The 16,588-nt window shown below is 45.1% G+C and overlaps 1 protein-coding gene across 3 annotated transcripts in view; it reads right to left on the reverse strand.

Moving 5' to 3' along the window:
- The window catches only part of LOC120046539 (Golgi-specific brefeldin A-resistance guanine nucleotide exchange factor 1-like), a 137,273-nt gene that overhangs the window by 25,601 nt on the left and 95,084 nt on the right, over positions 1-16,588 (reverse strand). For 2 of the 3 annotated variants that reach the window (XM_038991866.1, XM_038991865.1), the window contains exons 8-20: positions 11,994-12,048; positions 8,722-8,869; positions 6,690-6,880; positions 6,409-6,580; positions 5,952-6,163; positions 5,756-5,854; positions 5,407-5,601; positions 4,969-5,164; positions 4,683-4,820; positions 4,476-4,564; positions 4,064-4,266; positions 3,650-3,773; positions 1,180-1,305 (exon numbers count right to left, since the gene is read on the reverse strand). In XM_038991866.1, coding sequence (XP_038847794.1) covers positions 1,180-1,305; positions 3,650-3,773; positions 4,064-4,266; positions 4,476-4,564; positions 4,683-4,820; positions 4,969-5,164; positions 5,407-5,601; positions 5,756-5,854; positions 5,952-6,163; positions 6,409-6,580; positions 6,690-6,880; positions 8,722-8,869; positions 11,994-12,048 — 1,948 coding nt within the window. Of the gene's footprint in view, positions 1-1,179; positions 1,306-3,649; positions 3,774-4,063; positions 4,267-4,475; positions 4,565-4,682; positions 4,821-4,968; positions 5,165-5,406; positions 5,602-5,755; positions 5,855-5,951; positions 6,164-6,399; positions 6,581-6,689; positions 6,881-8,721; positions 8,870-11,993; positions 12,049-16,588 lie in introns of all 3 variants that reach the window. The other variant, XM_038991864.1, reaches the window with a different exon arrangement.

Raw genomic sequence — 16,588 nt, forward strand, 5'->3', positions numbered from 1 at the left:
ACCGTGTGTTGACTGATCGAATCAAGGCTCCTGGTTGGCTGCGTGCTTTGGCTAATGGCAGGTAAACCAGAGGGGAAACTCGAGATGCTTTGCAGCGGGATGGACAGACAGAGAAATAAACACAGTGAGGGCTCAGGGTCGGCGTGGAGCAGACGACGGTAACAATAGCCTCCACAGACACAAAGCAGCTGGCCGTGATGCCTGCCAAGTAATCATGGGACTGACAGCCAGAGACAGCAGAGCTGTTTCCACACCGACATGTTTGTTGAAGAGCTACAATGTTGCACTATGCACTCGCTGAGTATAATTCAGAGCAATAGCATCTTCGACTATTGCCATGAGCCTCACAGAATATCGTATCATGGCATTTGTATGACAATTGGATAGGTCACATCGTAAGAACTTTCATCCGTAATTACGGTGTTGTTATATACTGTGCTGAGAGTCAGTAAACTGAACAGTGGGAATTTCATTGCCCTCTAAAATTTCTTATCGAAGGTCACAATTGCAAATGGCAACCGAGGATCGGGTATGTCTTGTGTGGGAGAATGGCCCACCATAGGCCTCTTCAGAACTCAGCCCATGGGACTTGTGTTTAGTCTTCAGGCGCTGTCACTCACACAGAGAGAGGGAGCCAGGACACCTCCTCCCGTCCTCCCCCCCTATCCTCGCCCACCCCCCTCACTTCTCCCACCCCTCCCGTCACGTCCTCTCTCCCTCCTCACTTCTTCCACCCCTGACTAAGCAGGATGACCTAATCCCATAGACCACCACTGGGCACAGCTGTTACTGGAGGTCGGCTTTCTTCAGACCATCAGAGGGTCTGGAAGAACCAGCACAACATACTAAATGTAGGGTGTCTAAAAGGGTCTTAACAGGGCCTCTTGTGAAACCCATCGCTGCATGGCACAAAGCGCTCATAAGAGGTGATTCACATCATATCTAACATATGTGGGTTATAGGTGCATTTCTGAACATTTCAACTCAAAATAAGATCGGATAAGTTTTGTAGTAGTAGAAAACTTAAATTGGTAGGAATAGTAACTTAGTCCATTTATATCAATAAAATATATTTTAAATATAAAATTAGTGAGCGAGTTTTCATGTGTGTGTGTGTGTGTGTGTGTGTGTGTGTGTGTGTGTGTGTGTGTGTGTGTGTGTGTGTGTGTGTGTGTTTACCTCAATGGTCATGGGGATGTTCTGCTTGCGCACGTTGTTGTTGTGCTGGTCCATGTTGAGCATGATGACAGCATAGGCCAGGGCGAAGCCTGCGTCGTTGGTCATGAAGGGAGAGCCGTTCACTTTCTACACACACAGGGAAAGACACACTAATATAACCCTCTGTCCATAGAAATACTTTCCAGGTCACGAGGGCAACCCTCTCCGGTTATTTAAGGAGCAGCCAGTGGCCCTGCTGGTTTTGTCCCCCTGCCCTCGACAGACAGGCCGGCTCTGTTTATTATGTATGCCTAGTCACTTTACCCCGACCTACAAGTGCATATTACGTCAATAAACTCAACTAACCTGTACCCCCGCACACAGACTCGGTACTGGTACCCCATGTATATAGCCTCATTATTGTTATTTTTTGTGTTACTTTTAAAAACATTTATTTTATTTTTTTACTTAAGTTTATTTAGTAAATATTTTCTTAACTCATTTTTGTTAAAACTGCATTGTTGATTAAGGGCTTGTAAGCATTTTACGGTAAGGTCTACTATTGTATGCGGCGCATGTGTATAAATCAAATCAAATTTTATTTGTCACATCAACAGCTGAGTTCCAGATACACACATCAATATAACAACCGTGGCATATCAAAACATCTAAACTCAGCAACAACAAAAAAACGTCCCTTTTTCAGGACCCTGTCTTTCAAAGATAAATCGTAAAAGTCAAAATAACTTCACAGATCTTCATTGTGAAGGGTTTAAACACTGTTTCCCATGCTTGTTCAATGAACCATAAACAATTAATGAACATGCACCTGTGGAATGGTCGTTAAGACACTAACAGCTTACAGAAGGTAGGCAATTAAGGTCACAGTTATTAAAACTTAGGACACTAAAGAGGCCATTCTACTGACTCTGAAAAACACCAAAAGAAAGATGCCCAGGGTCCCTGCTCATCTGTGTGAACATGCCTTAGGCATGCTGCAAGGAGGCATGAGAACTGCAGATGTGGCCAGGGAAATAAATCGCAATGTCCGTACCGTGAGACGCCTAAGACAGAGCTACAGGGAGACAGGACGGACAGCTGATCGTCCTCGCAGTGGCAGACCACGTGTAACAACACCTGCAAAGGATTAATACATCTGAACATCACACCTGTGGGACAGGTACAGGATGGTAACAACAACTGCCCGAGTTACACCAGGAACGCACAATCCCTCCATCAGTGCTCAGACTGTCCGCAATAGGCTGAGAGAAGCTGGACTGAGGGCTTGTAGGCCTGTTGTAAGGCAGGTCCTCACCGGACATCACCGGCAACATCGTCGCCTATGGGCACAAACCCACCGTCGCCGGACCAGACAGGACTGGCAAAAAGTGCTCTTCACTGACGAGTCACGGTTTTGTCTCACCAGGGGTGATGGTCAGATTCGTGTTTATCGTCGAAGGAATGAGTGTTACACCGAGGCCTGTACTCTGGAGCAGGATTGAGGTGGAGGGTCCGTCATGGTCTGGGGCGGTATGTCACAGCATCATCGGACTGAGCTTGTTGTCATTGCAGGCAGTCTCAATGCTGTGCGTTACAGGGAAGAAATCCTCCTCCCTTATGTGGTACTCTACCTGCCGGCTCATCCTGATATGACCCTCCAGCATGATAATGCCACCAGCCACTGCTCGTTCTGTGTGTGATTTCCTTGGTGGAAGAGTGTGATAACATCTCACAGCAAGAACTGGCAAATCTGGTGCAGTCCATGAGGAGATGCACTGCAGTACTTAATGCAGCTGGTGGCCACACCAGATACGGACTGTTACTTTTGATTTTGACCCCCCCTTTGTTCAGGCACACATTATTCCATTTCTGTTAGTCACCTGTCTGTGTAACTTGTTCAGTTTATGTCTCAGTTGTTGAATCTTATGTTCATACAAATATTTACACGTTAAGTTCGCTGAAAATAAACACAGTTGACAGTGCGAGGACGTTTCTTTTTTTGCTGAGTTTATATTTGTCCTGCTGAAAGTGCAGTCACAACTGCTCAATAGTGGGAAAGAGACATGTGTGTGTGCAGTAAGAATATCTGTGAACTCATTCAAGGCGATTGTGTATGGACAGGGAGACTATGAAAAGACATTACAATAAAATATTTTCCAGGTCACGAGGACGACCCTCTCCGGTTATTTAAGGAGCAGCCAGTGGCCCTGCTGGTTTTGTCCCCCTGCCCTTGATAGACAGGCCGGCTCTGTTATGTCAGCCTTGCAGTTGCAACTTTATCCTGTTCCCCTAATTACCTGAGTGACTAATGTTCCTGTCCTTGATCCAGATCAGGGTCACAGTTCCACTGGACGTAATTACATGATGATAGGGACAGTTGGTGGCAACGATTGCCTTGCGGTAATGGAAGAAGTGTGTCCCTCCCTGTGCCCCTGTGCATGTGTGTGAGGAAAAAGAGAGACTTCCAAAGGGGGTAAGGCAGCTGACTTACATGCCAGGTGTCTGTGAAGGTTTCCAAAAGTCTATGGATGACCGGAGCCTCTCCTGGCAGTCTGAAGGCCTCCAGATACAGACGCAGCGCCTCGTCAATACGCAGCCCTCGGAAGGTGAACGTGCTGCACGTGAGAATGAGTATAATTCACTAATATGGATATTCTGAAGTATATTCTTCAGTTTCCTGTCAGGTCTTTTTACTCAGCTATACATATCCATTTGTTTACTGCATTTTATAATTGTTAGCGATTAAAGACAATTCCTAGGGTTCAACAAAATAAACGTCACTGCTTCACTATTCATTGCTGCACTAGTAACCCGATCCAAGCTTCAGTACAATTCAATGAAGGAGAAGATCCAACTGGTTGCACATCATGCTGCCCGGTAATAAGAAGAAGACTGGGGCTCCTACCTGACGAAGCTGTCCAGTAGCTCCATGTATTTGCGGTCACTGATGAACTCTCCGATCTGCTTCTTGTCGAGGCGAGGGTTCTCCCGGAGCCACTGGGCCACCTCGTTGTTGTCCATGGGGCTGCTGAGGAGACCCTTCTCCTGCAGGAACTGGATGCCCTTCTTAGGCTTCTGGTTGAACTGCTCTGTTCCGCTGTTCAGCAGCTGTAATCGTACAATATAAATATGATCACTTTATCTTAGCGACACAAAGCGGGTCGAATCACAACTTGAGATCCACAAGTGGACTCAAACGCCATTGTTGTCAATGCATGGTTTATGTCAAAGTCTGAGTTACAGGACGTGTGGAAACATCATTAACGGCCACGCATAAGTCATTTAAAACAGATGCACAACAAAATCATAAAACATACCTTCTTTTTATTTCTGATGTCCAACAGCTCTTGAGAATCAGGTAAACAAGACGAGAAGCGTTGTGGCTTTTTTGGTTCTTTCTTCTCAGCTAAAATAAAATAAAACATTTTTTTCACACTTAAATCAATTTCATTCATGTCTATGAACCTGAATGCTAACCCAGTGCTTGAGGAGACCTGGCCACTGGTTAGTAAAATCAAACTTACCTGGTTCTGTCTCCTCCTGGTCTCGTCTGCCCAGTCTCATCTTATCTGCCATCAGGTGCCCGCAGGTAGGTGGTAGGGGCACACTGTCAGCCTCTGGAACATTCTGACCGTTGGCACTGTTCACCTGCCTGCTCGCTTCTACAACCACATCAGAAAAACATTAATGAATAACCCTCTATACACATCTGATACAACCATTGTCAATGTAAATGATGGACAAAGACCATTATAGTATAAGACCATCAAAGCTGAAAGTATACCAAGTGTATGAGAGCAATCGGCGTACCCGTGGTTGTGTCTGTACAGTCGTTGGGTGAGCACTCCCCTTCCGCCAACACCATTTCTGCTGATTGGTCCTGCTGAGTGGTGCTGTTGAGCACCTTGGTCTGGCAGTGGGCCTCAGTGCTGTCAATCACAGTGAGTAGGGCCTCTAGTGAGAGGAGGTGGGTTGTGTAGAGCTGTCCGGACACAGGGAAGGCATTCTGCAAGACAACATGACACAAATACACCATAGTTCAACAACAGAGAACAATGTTCCCCTGAAAATGAAAAGCATGTGACGGTGTGCATCAAAAGGAAACAAATGAAGTATTAAGCCTTGACTGAACGGGACAGTGGACACTCTTCTAATGCAGATTTTAGAAAGTAAACAAAACCCTAAGCTTTCCGGAGTGATCATCAAGTGAGTGTGAGTGGCCAGAGAACAGGCATCATCAGTTCCCACCTTGGAGAGCAGCTTGGTGAGGTCTTCAAACAGGTTTGAGCAGTAGAAGTCACAGTCGTGGTTGATGTAGAGCTCGGTGACGAAGCTGGGGATCCTCGAGAGCTGCACCAGGGCCTCCAGGGCCATCTCCTTCATCTCATAGGGCACCTTCATGTTCTCTGACGTGATGATGTCCATCAGCTTCTTCAGATACATCTGCAGACCGTGAGAAGGTGGTTAAGTTGGTCACTCTGTTCAGCTGCTGGTTTTTACCATGACTCAGCTTGTGTGTGGTTGTGTCAAACTAGTCATTAGTGTGTGAACACGTGTGACAATATCAAATGAGAAGAAAATAAACACTCCCAAGTACCTCGAGCTGAAACTTCAAATGTCCTCGCATGCTCTCAAAGAGCAAGAAGCACGCTCGGATGGAGGCGGCATACAGGTTCATACGGTCCACACTTAGCAACTGAAATAGAAAAAAACAACATGGTAGTTACGTTGTATTGTGTTGAACAGATGCAATAGAAGGTTCCCCTCCTGAACAAACCTGTGGCGTACAGTACCTGGAAGAGGTGTCTGCAGAGCTCGTCTTTGACCAGGCCCAGCAGTGACTGGTAGGGGGCGATGTGAGCCGCCTCCAGAGCCACGGTCAGCAACTGCAGGCCCATGTGCATCATGGCGTCCGTGTTGTGGCGGTCATGGGGGTTGGTCAGTGAGATGAGGAAGCGGAAGATCTCCCGCAGACAGGGCAGGGAGTAGGGGATGAGAGCCGCACCTGGGAGGTTAGGAAATGACAACATGACAGTTAGGAGAGGATTCAAAGCCATCATTTGGGTGAGACGTCAGGTTGGGGTGAGACACGGGATATAAAAGGAGACACGCAGAGACAAGTTGTGAGACATGGGTTGAGACGTGTTGAGACATGAGGAGACATAAGGAGACACACAAGGTGAAATGCGAAGTGGAACAGGGTGAAATCCAAACAATGCTGGCGGTGGTGGGATGGCTCACCATCCTCACCGTCTCTCTGTGTTTGCTGTGGTGTGAAGCGTACTCCTCGGGGGTTGACATAGTCCATGTCATGTAATGAGGCTGAGTCCGAATGCTCCGTCACAGATTCTCCGTCCTCCAGGACCTCAGGGATGGACTCCACCGAGGTTGACTGGGCATGCTCCACCTGCCTACACTCAGACTGGCAGGGGAAACAGAAAAATCAGCGTATGAACATTAATGAGCATGAACAAAGACTATGAATATTCAAAAAGTGACATAACATAGCTGATTCCAGTGCCCCCCCCCACCTGAGTGTACAGGCGTCCAGGCTCTGTGGAAGGGGTGGTGGCGGCAGAGCTGCTCTGGTCCAGGTCTGTCAGGTCCTCTCTGGAGGTGGCCTTGGAGCAGGTGTCCAGGCCGCTGTCTGTGGGGATGGACATGGAGGAGGCCACGCTGTCTGAGACAGACAAACTATCCTGCTCGATGAATGGGACACCACCTGGTAGAAACACACAGACCTGTGTTAGCTACATCAGCATTTTTTGTTGAAGATCGCCTAGACTTATCCATGCTATTCATCTCTCCGCTTTAAAATGCATGACAGTATAAATGTTAATATATCTATGAGGTTTAAGTTTAATAGAGACATACAATGAAGCCTCCTTGGACCAAATATGATTCTCTAAGCTGTTCTTTACCGAAGAGGCATTTGTTATTGATGTTGTGGCGGGACATGCATTGATAATGTTTGATCAATTGTCTGTCTTCCGGTTATTACAACGCGGTCGACTTAGGGGTTCGAGCATCGGTCGACTGTCTGTGCCCTTCCTTAGTTTACCTTCTATGTCTATCCCCCCGATCTTGTTTCTAACACGGTCTGAAAAAACAATAAAATGTGTGAAAAGAAAATGTTCATAAACTCAGCAAAAAAAGAAACGTCCCTTTTTCAGGGCCCTGCCTTTCAAAGGTAATTCGTAAAAATCTAAATAACTTCACAGATCTTCATTGTAAAGGGTTTAAACACTTTTTCCCATGCTTGTTAAATTAGGTCACAGTTATGAAAACTTAGGACACTAAAGAGGCCTTTCTACTGACTCTGAAAAACACCAAAAGAAAGATGCCCAGGGTCCCTGCTCATCTGCGTGAACATGCCTTAGGCATGCTGCAAGGAGGCATGAGGACTGCAGATGTGGCCAGGGAAATAAATCGCAATGTCCGTACTGTGACACGCCTAAGACAGCGCTACAGGGAGACAGGACGGACAGCTGATCGTCCTCGCAGTGGCAGACCACGTGTAACAACACCTGTAAAGGCTCAATACATCTGAACATCACACCTGCGGGACAGGTACAGGATGGCAACAACAACTGCCCGAGTTACACCAGGAACGCACAATCCTTTCATCAGTGCTCAGACTGTCCGCAAGACGCTGAGAGAGGCTGGACTGAGGGCTTGTAGGCCTGCTGTAAGGCAGGTCCTCACCAGACATCACCGGCAACATCGTCGCCTATGGGCGCAAACCCACTGTCGCTGGACCAGACAGGACTGGCAAAAAGTGCTCTTCACTGACGAGTCGCGGTTTTGTCTCACCAGGGGTGATGGTTGAATTCGCGTTTATCGTCGAAGGAATGAGCGTTACACTATACTCTGGAGTGGGATCGATTTGGAGGTGGAGGGTCCGTCATGGTCTGGGGCGGTGTGTCACAGCATCATCGGAATGAGCTTGTTGTCATTGCAGGCAATCTCAACGCTGTGCGTTACAGGGAAGACATCCTCCTCCCACATGTGGTACCCTTCCTGCAGGCACATCCTGACATGACCATCCAGCATGACAATGCCACCAGCCATACTGCTCGTTCTGTGCGTGATTTCCTGTAAAACAGGAACGTCAGTGTTCTGCCATGGCCAGCGAAGAGCCCGGATCTCAATCCCATTGAGCAAGTCTGGGACCTGTTGGATCCGAGGGTGAGGGCTAGGGCCATTCCTCCCAGAAATGTCCAGGAACTTGTAGGTGCCTTGGTGAAAGAGTGGGGTAACATCTCACAGCAAGAACTGGCAAATCTGGTGCAGTCCATGATGAGGAGATGCACTGCAGTACTTAATGCAGCTGGTGGTCACACCAGATACTGACTGTTACTTTTGATTTTGACCCCCCCTTTGTTCAGGGACACATTATTCCATATCTGTTAGTCACATGTCTGTGGAACTTGTTCAGTTTATGTCTCAGTTGTTGAATCTTGTTATGTTCATACAAATATTTACACATGTTAAGTTTGCTGAAAATAAACGCAGTTGACAGGACGTTTCTTTTTTTGCTGAGTTTGCAAGATTGAGTCTCACCAGAGAGGTTGTTGTTGCTGAGGGTGGTGGTAGGGGCCTGCTCCAACCCGCCCGAGGCACTTCGCACCATGTGACGGGGGGGATGGGGCGAGCGCTTCTGCTTCTTCCACTTTGACGACTCACTCATCCCACCAGCACGCATCTTCAGCTAAAACCGGTAGAACACACACAGTCAGTACACAAATACACAAAACCACTGGCTGTGCTCTTGGCTAGAGGGTGTTGTAATATCATCATATATTGTACAGATGATGGTATCAGGTTAATCTTTTAAAGGCAATAGGATCCTTTTCCATACAGTATTTGGACAGTGCCCCAGTATAACACAGTCTTAAAACAGAAAGTCATACACAGACGTCTGAAAACACAACACTGTTTACTAACAGCTGAGATTGCATAGCAGTCACCCCAATGGCAAGATACAATATCTGTACAAAGGTGGAATAAGAAAATTCAACAAAAAGTCACACAGGATTAAATACAAGAAACAAATTCAAGCAGCCACAATGAAAAAGGTCATGGCATGGTTTTGTTTTGTTAGTGTACTCCAACACTTATAATGAATCTAACTACATCAATACATCTTTTAAAAACATCTGCAAATTGTATTTTTTTTTTTTTTTTTTAAATAGCATTGTGTATGAATCTTCAGAAGTGGGTGGTTAGTGGGTTCAGAAAAAGAGGACAGTAGGGGCAGGGAGGATGAGGAGGAGGGATGGTCATTCTCCAACTGAGTCACCAGTCATCTCCTTACCTGCACTCGTTTGTTTTTCCACAACATATTGTAAGCCTCAGGAGAGAAGGGGGCAGGTGCCCGTGATTAGTGATGGACGACATGTCAGCAGCAGCACACAGACAAGCAACTCACTCAGTGATGCATGGGGTGTGGGGGGGGTTCAAACAGAGTACCATGCAAACCCCACCGGGATGGGCTTGTTTGGGGAAGAGGGTAGCGGGTTAGGGGGAGGGACACAGGCAGGCTCCATACGGAGACTTTCACGAATGAGCAGGCAATCAGACAGAACGGCATTTTTTTTACCCCCTTTTTCTCCCCAATTTCTATCTTGTCTTATTGCTGCAACTCCCGAACGGAAACGGGAGGCGAAGGTCGAGTCATGCATCCTCGGAAAAACACGACTCGCCAAACCACGCTTCTTAACACCCGGCCGCTTAACCCGGAAGCCAGCCGCACCAATGTGTCGGAGGAAACACTGTTCAACTGATGACCGGTGTCAGCCTGCAGGTGCCCAGCCCACCACAAGGAGTCGCTAGAGCACGATGAGCCAAGTAAAGCCCCCCCGGCCAAACCCTCCCCTAACCCGGACGATGCTGGACCAATTGTGCGCCGCCCTATTGGACTCCTGATCACGGCCGGTTGTGATACAGCCCGGGATTGAACCCGGCTCTGTAGTGACGCCTCTAGCACTGTGATGCAGTGCCTTAGACCGCTGCACCACTCGGGAGGCCCCAAGCTGACATTTCTGGTGCCCATCAATATTAGTATTTGTACACTTGGAGTCTAGGTTTGATGGGGTATGATTGTGAAATAAAAGTGTCACGTGTGTTCTTCTCTACTGTTTGTGGTATGAGGCTAAATCAGAAATGCCAGGGAAATGTCCAATCCAAGCCACACGATGCATACAGTGCATTCGGAAAGTATTCAGACCCCTTTACTTTTCCCCACATTGTTACATAACAGCCTGATTCTAAAATTGATTAAATTGTTTTCTTCCCCCCATCAATCTACACACAATACCCCATAACGGCAAAGCAAAATCTGGTTTTAATAATTTTTTGAAAAGTTATTAAAAATAAAAAACTTAAATATCACATTTACATAAGTATTCAGACCCTTTACTCAGTACTTTGTTGAAGCACCTTTGGCAGCGATTACAGCCTTGAGTCTCCTCGGGTATGACGCTACAAGCTTGGCACACCTGTATTTGGGGAGTTTTTCCCATTCTTCTCTGCAGATCCTCTCAAGCTCTGTCAGGTTGGATGGGGAGCGTTGCTGCACAGCTATTATCAGGTCTCTCCAGACATGTTCAATCGGGTTCAAGTGCGGGCTCTGGCTGGGCCACAAGGATTTTCAAAGACATTCTGAAGTCACTCCTTCGTTGTCTTGGCTGTGTGCTTAGGGTCATTGTCCTGTTGGAAGGTAAACCTTCACCCCAGTCTGAGATGCTGAGTGCTCTGGAGCAGGTTTTCATCAAGGATCTCTCTGTACTTTGCTCTCTTCATCTTTCCCTTTATCCTGACTAGTCTCCCAGTCCCTTCCGCTGAAAAACATCCCCATAGCATGCACCTGTTTTCGCTTTGTCATTATGGGGTATTGTGTGTAGATTGACGAGGAAAATAAAAATGCATTTAACACATTTTACAATAAGGCTGCAACGTAACAAAATGTGGATAGAGAGAAGGGGTCTGAATTCTTTCCAAATGCACTGTATATAGAAATGGGTATGAATACATGAACAGTCTGAAATAACGTAATTTGTCGTACAGCCTGAAACCATTAACCTGTATTTATTTTCATTTAAATTAAATTGAATTGAGTTTATTGGGATAAAAAAAAAATCTAACCACCAAATAATGAAATGTCTTTTTAAGTTGTTAATAATTTATGATGTGGAAATATGAAATTCCTTTAAACCCAGGTTATAAGAAAATGCTAAAATATCCGTAAAATGCACCCTCATGCATTCACTCCAGAAAGCCATGCTACTCTGGCCTATTTCAATGCACTAGTCGAGAGCCAATCGAAAGGTGTCTTTAACAAGTACCCTCTCTAAGCCCCTCTGATTGGTGTTTTTAGGCTGCTCTGTACAAATAAGATCCTGTGTGTCCAGGATACAGGACGGGATCTGTGGGAGGGAACACAGGCAAATATGCATTTTGTAAAGAGGAACTCAAAAAATAAAAAAATAAAAAAATGTAGCATTTGATGAGATGGCGGTGATATTGGGAAAAGCACGCCACCACGATGGGTGGAAGCAGAGGGAGGGAAAGGCATAATGGGTATGCAGTTGCAATTCTACACGTCAAGACAATATATTATTGTTTTGACAGTTTTCTTTTTGGCCGTGGGGGAGCAAAGAACTAGCAAAAAGAGGTGTTGTTGCGGTGGACATCCCTGTAGAGTACAATGATTATTCACAGCACCATGGGGATGACAGGAACCAGGAGGAGACAAGGGGAGGGGGTGATGCAAGAAAATCAGTCATAGCCAGACAGCACTGGCACATTCAACATTAGGCCTAATTTGATTTTACCTTCTTCATGTTGGCGCCCACAAAACTTTTGGCCTCCTCTTTAAACTGGGGTAGTCTAAAAAAAAAGAAGGGGGGGGGTGGATGTCAATTATCAGACTTATACATTCATTAATGTAGCTATGTGATACATTGTCCTGTCCTCTCCTCCCTCTACGTTGAGTTCCTGTGCCTTCTCAAACTCTACCATCAATTCATCAGCCACCGTGAGGCGACAGGAAACCTGATATCCACACACCAACAAAGCAGTTTCCGTTTGCAGCGGATATTTGAAGTTGAGTCACTTTTATATGTAGAGCTAGAGCAATCAATCAAATTAAATGTAGTTATAAAGCCCTTTTTACATCAGCAGTTGTCACAAAGTGCTTATAAAGAAACATCCTAAAACCCCAGAGAGTAAGCAATGCAGACGCACAGAGGCTAGGAAAAACTCCCTAGAAAGACTGGAACCCAGGAAGAAACCAGGCTCTAAGGGGTGGCCAGTCCTCTTCTGGCTGTGCCCGGTGGCGATTATAAGAGTACATGGTCATTAAGAGCACAGAAGGCTTTAAGCCCTTGCAAACTGTATGATACCAAGGGCAGTACTTGAATATCACAGTTTAGACTAACATGGAGACTCAATGTCATTAACGCCACACTGAAAATAAAATCTGTATTGTGTAACCACATGCATGTCAATATCCAAGCAGGGACAAAGAACGGAAAATTGTTTGTCATCTTAGATGAAATTTAATTAAATCCCCCAAAGGCTTGCAGACAGTAAAATCAAAACAGCTGGCGTAGAAGTTGACAACTGCTAAACAAAGCTTGTTAAACTAACCAAAGCTCCATGAAAATAACCATAAACACAGAGAGAGACCGATGCTTATGAGGCACTAGGCTGACAGAAGCAATCTGTCTGAGGGACCTGCATTTCCATCCCGAACCCAGATGAGCTTCTCAGTGGCTTGACGAGATGAGCTGTGCAGCGTAATGTTTCTACTCCTCACACATTGTCCGAGAGCCCTGTGCTTTGTGGACTCTTGGGCTTTGCGGCGAATGAGATGTCACTGGCTACCACACACACACACACACACACACACACACACACACAGGGAGACGGGGGCCCCCCCCGTCTTTAACTCTGCGTTAATAGAGTGTTGTCTTGCAAGCTCGATTATTGGATGATCTGTGAGTCCAACAGATTAACATTCATAATACTTTCAGTAGGCAATCTAAGCCTCCTCCTGAGCACTCAATGAGATCCGCTGCTCATTATGCCCGGCTGCCCAAGGCTCTTACGTCTTTATTATGGATGAGCTGCGGACAAGAGGGGGGGGGCTGGGTGAGTGAGTCTACGTAATAGGCATCCTCAACGTACTCGCACGTTGTTGTGGGAAGGAAAGTTGTAATAACAGGCCTTCATCTTTTCACCATTTATTTGACCTTTATTTAACTAGGCAAGTCAGTTAAGAACAAATTCTTATTTTCAATGACGGCCTAGTAACAGTGGGTTAACTGACTTGTTCAGGGGCCGAACGACTGATTTTTACCTTGTCAGCTCGGGGACTCGATCTTGCAAACTTCCAGTTACTAGTCCTAACCACTAGGCTACCTGCCGCCCCGAAGGCTGTCATTCATTTCTATTTGCATATCCGACAACTAGTAAACAGTGTTGTAAGAGATATGATAACAAGCTGCTGCAGTGCATGACACACAACTCCCAACGACGACACAAATACACAAAGAACGTCCTGATGGTGACTTAGCGATATTAACGGGCTCTACTGTGAAAGACACCACGTTTCTTAACAAATCCTGCATCAAATAGCCTCGTCTGAGATCCATGCGCCTCCAAGAGAGAGAATTACACCGTGACTTTGTTTTGAGCTCTGTTTATTTTTGAGGTGGCGAGGGGGGGGCGGGGCGTAATACATTTAGAGAATGAGACGACTCTATTCCGGCTGATTTTATGATCATTTCTGGCAGGATTACTGGCCATGCTAATTCTGTGTGTGTTTATGGGGGAGACGCTCTTCTTCATCTATATGCAGATCATACAGTCTGGCGCTCTGCAGGCTCATCCACTCGTCTGTGAGACGATGTGACTGGAAGTCTAATGTACGGGCCTCTGGGACAGGGGGTGGGGGGAGCGATATGGCATGCTTCCCCACTATGCTGAAGTCGGTAGAGAATCATGTTATTGCATTAGTGGACCGGCGCCCTGTTGACCTCTGAATGCAGAGGGAAATTAAGACGCTAAGTGTTGCTGAATACGTTAATGTACAATGCCTTCAGAAAGTATTCACACATTTTGTTGTGTTACAAAGTGGGATTAAAATGGTGTTGTGTTACAAAGTGGGATTAAAATGTAATTGTCATTTTCTGTTAACGATCTACACAAAATACTCTGCAATGTCAAAGTGGAAGAAAAATAACATTTGTAAAAAATAAAAAATAAAAAAAACATGAAAAATAAAACACTAATATATCTTGATGAGATAAGTATTCAACCCCTTGAGTCAATACATGTCAGAATCACCTTTGGCAGTGATTACTACTGTGAGTCTTTCTGGGTAAGTCTCTAAGAGCTTTCCACAACAGGATTGTGCAACATTTGCCCATTATTCTTTTCAAAATTCTTCAAGTCAAATTGGTTGTTGATCTTTACTAGACAACCATTTTCAGGTCTTGCCAAAGATTTTCAAACAGATTTAAGTCTAAACTGTAACTAGGCCACTCAGGAACATTCACTGTCTTCTTAGTAAGCAACTCCAATGTAGATTTGGCCTTGCGTTTTAGGTTATTGTCCTGCTAAAAGGTGTATTCACCTCCCAGTGTCTGGTGGAAAGCAGACAACCGGGCTGTCCTCTAGGATTTTGCCTGTGCTTAGCTCCATTCCATTTTTTTATTCTGAAAAACTCCCCAGTCAACGATTACAAGCATCCCATAACATAATGCAGCCACCACCATAGTTGAAAATATGGAGTGGTATTCAGTAATGTGTTGTATTGGATTTGCCCCAAACATAACACGTTGTATTCCAGGACAAAAAGTGAATTTCTTTGTCACATTTTTTACAGAATTACTTTAGTGCCTTGTTACAAAAACAGGATGCATGTTTTGGAATATTTTTTTTCTATACAGGCTTCCTTCTTTTCACTCTGTCATTTAGGTTAGTATCGTGGAGTAATGATGCTGTTGATCCAACCTCAGTTTTCTCCTGTCACAGCCATTAAACACTAACTGTTTTAAAGTCACCATTGGCCTCATGGTGAAATCCCTGAGTGGTTTACTTCCTCTCCAGCAACTGAGTTAGGAAGGACGCCTGTATATTTGTAGTGACTGGATGTATTAATACACCATCCAAAGTGTAATTAATAACTTCACCATGCTCAAAGGGATATTCAATGTCTGCTTTTTTTCTTAATCTACAAATAGGTTCTCTTCTTTGCGAGGCATTTGGAAAACCGCCCTGGTCTTTCTGGTTGAATCAGTGTTTGAAATTCACTGTTCAACTGAGGGACCTTACAGAAAATGGTTTGCGAGGTAGTTATTTAAAACAATTATTTTTAACACTATCATAGTACACAGTGAGTGTCCATGTAACTTATTATGTGACTTGTTAAGCTTACTCCTAAACTTACATACCTTAAGGGAACTCTGAGACGGGAGCCGTATGGTTAGTGAAGAAAGTCCCATTGCAAATGTACGGTCCCTTACCTGACGTCTTAATACGTCGCAGAAAATCGCGGACGGCGTCGGGCCGTGGGCGGCGGAGAGCTCTTTCAGGAAGTCACTCAAAAAAACGTTTCGGAATTTCGGTTTCCGTTTTATAAAAATGACAAATTTTTGACTTTTTTCTGCATTCTCGAAAATTCCCACAAGAGGGAAAATAAATCATATTGCAGGCGCACGAGCACGTGGCAAACGAGCGCGGCCTTTTCTCCTAAACTGAAAATATTTCGAAGACGAAACTCGGCGAGCGTAGGTTTGGAGTAATGGGCAGTTGGCCCCGAACAAGATGGCGTCGAGACCTCGGCGCTTTTTGAGTTATGGCCATTTTTCTGGGATTAAAGGGTTAAAACGCAAGTAAGGTGCTAATTTGACCGCTTCATGTCAAAGTACATAAGCATACGGTGTCAGGAAAAAAAGAACCAGCCATTTATCTATCGTAATTTAAGAGAAATCGTACATTGACCGTTTGGTGATGTTCACAGAGAGGATTTTTTTTTTCAAAAAAATCACAGATCCAGTTGCAGTGTGTTCAGACGTACATTTTTAAAGTGGGTCTCGAAGCTCTGCGAGAATCCTGTGATTTTATATGATTTTATGAAATAACACACACTCATTTAACCCTCTTTAAATAAGTCAGTTCTTAACATAAAGACTTAAAACTCAATATTATATAAGAGCCTACACCAAGGAGGGTATGTGTTCAATTTCAGCTTCCTATGTCAACTGGAAGTACCTTAAAATGGTGCCACAGGGTCAGGTTTGAAGGGTAATAAAGGTCAGATCTTTTCAAAACTTCACTTGTGTGATTAGACAACCCTCATGAACTGTAATCAGTCATTTTTCCCAACAGATGTCAAAGAAAATCTCTCTCACACAATCAC

The sequence above is a fragment of the Salvelinus namaycush genome, chromosome 4, assembly GCF_016432855.1.
Source record: "Salvelinus namaycush isolate Seneca chromosome 4, SaNama_1.0, whole genome shotgun sequence".
Classification (NCBI taxonomy): domain Eukaryota; kingdom Metazoa; phylum Chordata; class Actinopteri; order Salmoniformes; family Salmonidae; genus Salvelinus; species Salvelinus namaycush.